The sequence below is a fragment of the Astyanax mexicanus genome, chromosome 19, assembly GCF_023375975.1.
Source record: "Astyanax mexicanus isolate ESR-SI-001 chromosome 19, AstMex3_surface, whole genome shotgun sequence".
Lineage (NCBI taxonomy): Eukaryota > Metazoa > Chordata > Actinopteri > Characiformes > Acestrorhamphidae > Astyanax > Astyanax mexicanus.
In genome coordinates, this window is record NC_064426.1 from 370551 (window position 1) to 377602 (window position 7052).

Below are 7052 nucleotides of genomic sequence, written 5' to 3' on the forward strand. Positions count from 1 at the left end.
ACTGTAAATATATAGCATCATTAATGGTCCAGCGTCTCAGAGAAGATCCAGATAAGCTCCTCTATTCTTTAATCTGCAGTACAGCGCACTGCTGACTGTAATGGTCTCTTAATTGGACTTTCCAGTAAGACCATTAAACAGCTCCAGTTCTGTCAATAAGCCGGGTTTACTGTGTTGAAACAGACTGCAATAAATCTGGTGAAATACTTAGCATAAAATTTAGCATTCAGCTTGACTTATTTTACTGCCTTTAACTTTCTATTATCATTTAAATCTCTGTTTTTATTCGGTATTCTGACTGCACCCTCTCCTATTTTACTGCACTTTATTTTAATCTACATTTTAATTCCAATTTAAATTTTAATGTCCTTTTCATTATTTACTGTAACTTGATTTAATATGGAAATATTATTGGAACAGATTTTCTGGGATATTAGATCTCAGGAATTATTAATGTTTCATTTCTTTCTGTTTGTATTTTTTTGTGTTTATATAAATTAACTAAAATTGCCACTCAGTGTTAAATCTGCTCTACAAATAAACCTCATTCTCTCTCTCTCTCTCTCTCTCTCTCTGTCTCTCACTCTTTCTGTCTCTCTCTTCATTCATTTTAAACCTCATTCACATCTCTTTTCCTACCTTTGCCCATTGCACAGATTCCTCTCTTATTTTCCTCACCCACCCTCTCTCTCTCTCTCTCTCTCTTTCTTTATCTTCTGCATCTCTCTTCTGTATCTTTCTCTCTCTCTTTCTTTCTTTCTCTCTCTCCTCATTCATTTCAAACCTCATTCATATCTCTTTTCTTACCTGCGCCCATTGCAGATTCCTCTCTCTTTTTTCTGTCTCTCATCCACCTCCCTCTCTCTCTCCCTCTCTCTCTTTTCTATTTGCACCTTCCTTTGTGCTCTCTCTCTCTCTCTCTCTCTCTCCATCTCTCGCTCTATTTAATCTTATATGCATGTGCAGGTGAGCGAGGGAGGAGAGAATAAGAGATGGAGGGATGAAAGCAGGAGGAGTGTCTTCCATCTATCACCAAGAGAGGAAAACAGGCCAAGGTCGAAATCTCTCTCTTTCTCTCTCTTTCTCTCATTAGTCTAACATTAATGGAAAATTCTATCCTTTTCCCACAATTCTGCATAATGTTAAGGTTAAGATGTGAGCTCTACATCACCTCCCCGAGTAAAATAAAATAAAAGACTGAACTGGTAGAATTTTACAATTTTGTAAAATTGGTGGACTTCCCCTTTCTATACACCTTAATCTCAGCAGGGTGCCGAGCAGATAAACCTAAACACACACACACACACACACACACACACATACACACACATACACACACACAAACAAACACTAAACACACACACATATACACACACACCTGTTTTGATGGTGGAGGTTTGCGGTCACTGTCTGGGCTTTCCTGGATCTTCTTCTCCATTATAGAAGCTCAGGAACCTGAAAGAGAGAAAATCCCTCAATTATAATGACACACACACACTACACACACACACACACACACTACACACACACACACACACACACACACACACACACACACACACACACACACTACACACACACACACACACACACACACAAACAAACACTATACACACTAGTGTAAACATTCCATAACAGAAGCTGCATTTCAGGGTCATCGATATTAAATACATTATTTTTTCAATGGAAACACACACAGCGGCTGAGTGTGTGTGTATGTGTGTGTGTGTGTGTGTGTGTGTGTGTGTAAGCATGTAGCAGTACTGCCCCCTGTAGGCTCAACTATTTACTGTGTAATTACAGTAATATTGGGACACCTGTTAATTTACTGCTTTTGTTGGAGTAACTGTCTCTACTGTCCAGAGAAGGCTGTATGCTATATTTAAGATTTAGATTGCTGTGAGGATTTCATTGCATTCAACCACCAGAGTTCAGGTTAGTGAGGACAGAATTTTGGATGATGATCCCCAACTCTCCACATCATCTCTGTATCTTAGAGTATAGTATGGAGCTCCATCATCATTCCAGAGAACACAGTTCCTCCACTGATCCACAGTCTGATCAATACTGGGGGTTTAAACCCCTCTATAACTCACACCTGATATTAGAGATGGAGCAAATCTACTTATACTTATTTATCTGCTCCAGAGAGTCCTAATCTATTGGCAATATATCTCTTCTACAGAGACAAGCTGTGTGTGTGCATTTGCACATCTGTGTCAGCAAATGGTGCAGCTTAAAGTAGCTGCATTGATTAGAAGGGGTCTCTCTCTTTCTCTGTATCAGTCTCTGTCAATTCAATTCAATTTAATTCAAATTCAAACAAGCTTTATTGGCATGAAATTCATTTCCACTGTAATGGACTGTTTGTATATCTGTGTAGATCATATTGAAGCTATACAATCATCTCTGTATTAGAATCTCTCTCTCTCTCTCTCTCTTTCTCTGCAGCTGCTGGTGTTTCTGGGTAATCCGCTCACCTCGCTCACCCCTCCTGTTTGCTCAGAAGATAAACATGGTGCAGTGACCACCACGCAACTTACACAACCTAAGAGAGTGTGTGTGTGGGGGTGGAAGTGTGTGTTTGAAATGTGATAGGTTTAGTGAATTCAGTCACAGACTTCATCTATAACCCTAACCCTAACCCTAACCCTGAAATCCATATAAATATCCAGAGAAAACAATGTATTTTTCTTATTTCCGCAGTTGAAAGCTCAGTTTTATGAGATGCCATCAACCTCACACTGTCAGGTGCCAATCCTCATATCTAACATCTCACAGGTGTGTAATCCGATGCTACGCTGGATCCAGCAGTGTGTTTAACGATAGAGTTACGCAACTTTATTACGAATATTATCCGTGTGAGAACAGCTCAAACGCACACTGAGCAAAGTGTGAGTGTAACCACAGGTCAGTCAGCAGGAGGCTAACCCAGCTCACACCTGATCTCCTCAGCTCTGGTCCTGAAGGCCCATGGTCCCGGCCTTCCCTGCTCCCGGCCCACAGCACTCAACCAATCACATTCAGCCTACTGAGTAAAAGTGGGCGTGTCCAGGCAGGGGAAACACACACACACATGCAGAGCAGTGGATGTCCTGGAGAAGACTGGAGATCACTCTTTTAACAGTTTTAACTCTCTTAATACACGTGAAGTATAATGTAAATGTACTATTTTACATACTGATGCACAATGTACACCTGAATGCTAATGGGAAAAAAGTGAACTTTAAGCAGCATTTAATGCCACTATATATTTTCTTTTCTATCAACTCATCTTATAATTTAAAGCATATTACTTAACAATGAACTTTTAGTATTCTTTACCTGATTTGAACATACTTTTAATGTTCTTAAGTATACTTACTTTTTACAAGGGTAAACACTAACCATATAGCAACACAATAGCAACCACCTGGAATATTATAGCAACCATTAAGCAACATCATAGCAAACACCAAACAACAAATTCAGCTTCACCCTGTTGACCCCACACACAGAAACAACTAAATAACAGTATCATAAACAGACCAGTAGCATTTGACCAGCAAAGTAATATAAAAGCACCCATATGAAATGGATGGAAATACCATAGAAACTGCCTCTCAACACCAGAGCCCCATCTAACTGCCACTTTACGAGCAACACTGTGGAATCCACCTACAGACCTGCATAAATCACTTGAGATTCATAGCAGTTGAAGCAGGAAGGTTATTTCCATAAATTGCCTGCAATCTAAGCTGTCAGTCAGGCAGCATCACCACTCCACCAGGTTGTGTTTTGGATCTGATGATGATGATGTTCAGGTTTGAGTTTGGAGGTCTTTGACCTGGACTGAAGAGTTCACACTGTAAACTGCTGGAGTGATCGATGATCTGAGGAGCATCATCTCATACAGTGACACTCAGTCACTCCTAGTAGTGATAGGAGGAACATTACTAACAGTGATCTCAGTGATCTGTGCAGAACATCCTGCAGATACATGTGTTGCTGCTTTCTCTCCTGCAGAACTTTCATTTTTCAGCAGGATAATGTTCACCCACACACAGCAAGGGTTTCCCAGGAACACAGTCTCCACCAGATTGCAGCACTTCCTCGTCCTGCAGATCTCCAGATTTATCACCAATCCAGCATTTATGGAGCAGCTGGGACTCAGCTTCAGCTTCAACCTACGAGTGTAGAGCTACAGGATCTACAGGCCCAGCTGTAGCAACATCTGTGGGTAAATGTGCTGCAGGATCCATACAGAACCTGTAGAACCTCCAAACCCAACCATCTCAATCTCATCTTATATCCAGGGTAGAGGAACCAACAGGTACTAGATCCTCCTTTCAGTTACAGAACAGCCCCCCCCCCCAATAAACTTATTAATAAAACTCTAATACTGTAATCACTACAATATATCAGCAGTATATTCACACATATAAATATTCACTATATTACAGATATACACTTCTCCTAACAGACCTGATCTGAACTTCAGCTTCAGCAGTTCCACAGCACTCGAGATCAGGATTATAAGTGTTTAAAATGTGGGTCAAGCCAGCAAAGTATACACACTTACAGTAATTTACTGCACACACACACACACACACACACACACACATGCACACACACACACACAGCTTCACAGCCAGTAGGAGAGTGAAAGTTTAACTTCAGCAAATTTACACTTTCTTTCCTATCAGAGCAAGAAACTGAACATTTAACACACACACACACACACACACACACTCACACACACACATACACACACATACACACACACACACACACTGCTCAGAAAGAGCTGAAAACTGCACTACTTACCCCGGAGAGAGAGACGAAAGAAGTGAGAGAGCAAAAGTTCTGAATGACTCTCTCTCTTACTAAATCATTAACCCACGACAGACGTTGCGCAAATTCAAAACGCTCGATACACACACACACACACACACACACACACACACACACACACACACACACACACACACACACACACACACACACACACACACACATTACGGTCATACAGTCATAAATCAGATGTATAAATGCATTAAATATACAGAGAAAAGTACTGGGACATCTGTTCACTCAGTGTTTCTTCTTTATTTGTTAATTTTTTTTTTCACATTTTCTCCCCGATTTACACGATTAATTACCCAACAGTCTTTAGGACTCCGCCTATCACTAGTGATGCCCAAACACCCGGTAAAGATTAGAACACGCCGCCTCCGATACATGTGAAGCCAGACTCCTTCTCTTTTTGAACTGCTGCTGATGCCGAATAGCATCACAGCGCTAACACTCGAAGGAAAGGATGGCAAGCTGCATGACCAGGATTCGAACCAGCGATCTTCTGATCATAGTGGCAGCGCTTTAGTCCACTTGGAGCACTATATTTGTTCTTCTGGTATTATATTGAGATACATACCGCTTAAAAATTGGCTTAATGCACGTATTAGCGTAGTGACATGTCCACAAATATTTAAATATATTTAAAATATGTACACATATTAAAGTATAATTGTAAAGGTACTATACGATAGCTGTATTTTCTGCAGTGATGGGGATTTTTATGAAATGATAGCTGCCTGTATGTGTGATCAGATTATCGGAGTTATCTGATCAGATTAAGCAGCTGGTTTATTACAGCTGTATAAATAAAGAGTTCATTGACTTATTGCTTTGATTGATGCAACTTTCACCATCAGTTCTGCCAAAGCACACAATATAAATATGGCACAAACAACATAATCATAAAATCATCACAATCTTTGGTCAGTTTATTGGAAACCCATAAATACCACAGTGGTGCTAAGAGTCACAGCTCTTTACAGAACCACTGCTTTAAATAAGGAAGAATCAATAAAGAGTCTCCAACAATTATAAATATTTTGATTTATTTAGAAGCTTAATGTCCATTAATATCATTTATATGCATTAAATAGTAAAGAGTGTTTCCTGAAGGAAACGTGGAATAGTAGTGTAGATAAAGAGGATTTTAACTGCATGCATTTGCTTAGCTGTTGCAGTGTAGTTCCAGGTGGTTTACATGGTGTTGCTAGCTGGTTGCTGTGGTGCTGCCTGGTGGTTGCTATGGTTCTGCAGCTGGTTGCATTACTAAGTAGCATCCAGTTTGGTTGCTGTGGTGTGGTTTGGGACGAAGCCCCAGTCTTATTCTTAACTTTAAGGAAATCCGTCACGTCTGTTAGAGGAAGTGAAACATATCCCCACTTCCTGTTTCCTAAAGCTCCTCTACACTCACAGAGGCCGGTCCACATCATACCTCACATTATTAATGAAGGTTCTGCCCAGTTCACCCAGTCACACCAAACCACAGCTAACACTGGGTCCAGTTCTCCATCAGTCAGTTCTAGAACGTTCTGTTTAAAGAACAGATGAGAACCTGAGTCTGAAGTGCTGTATAAAACCCACTGTCCCTCCAGAACCCACAGAACAGAACCCACAGTACTCACCCAGAACCGGTCCACTCCGTCCTGCTGACCTCGTCTCCTCCCCCGACTCCGACTCCGGCTTCCTCACATGAGTCCAATTACTCTAATCAGCCTCTTCCTCATTCCTCCCTACAGAGAACCCCACTTAGACCTCCCCGATACACACCGTCCTCACACTGCTCACACTATCCTCACACCATCCGCACACCATCCACACACCAAAAAAAGTCAAACATTTTGATCCACACGCTGTCCACACACTGTTTATACACTGTTTATACGCTGTCCCTACTAAACATACTGTCCCCACCATTCACACACTGCTTATACACTGTTTATACACTGTACACACGCTGTCCCTACTGAACACACTGTACATATTAATGTTATGAACACAATCCACACAGTAAACTAACTAAAGTTAGTTTTGCTACACAATCTTTTTAAATGGCTTTTACTGAGTTTTAAGCAACACTAAATGATTATAAATATTAGGTCTGATGCCCAATGGATTGTTTTACCTTTTCTGGGAAGGTTTTGGCTCTGAAAGCTGTTTTATCATCACATATCATCACATATCATTGAAATGGGTATATTTATGCTGCAGAGGTATTT

The 7052-nt window shown here is 40.6% G+C and overlaps 1 protein-coding gene across 3 annotated transcripts in view; it reads right to left on the minus strand.

The window, feature by feature from the left end:
• slc2a9l2 (solute carrier family 2 member 9, like 2) overlaps positions 1–6479 on the minus strand; it is an 88129-nt gene extending 81650 nt beyond the window's left edge. The window contains exons 1-2 of one of the 3 annotated variants that reach the window (XM_049467764.1): positions 6459–6479; positions 1379–1455 (exon numbers count right to left, since the gene is read on the minus strand). In XM_049467764.1, coding sequence (XP_049323721.1) covers positions 1379–1438 — 60 coding nt within the window. In that variant the 5' untranslated portion in view covers positions 1439–1455; positions 6459–6479. Of the gene's footprint in view, positions 1–1378; positions 1456–4464; positions 4488–4806; positions 4879–6458 lie in introns of those variants that run through there. The other 2 variants (XM_049467763.1, XM_049467765.1) reach the window with 2 other exon arrangements.
• Positions 6480–7052: the final 573 nt, after the last annotated feature.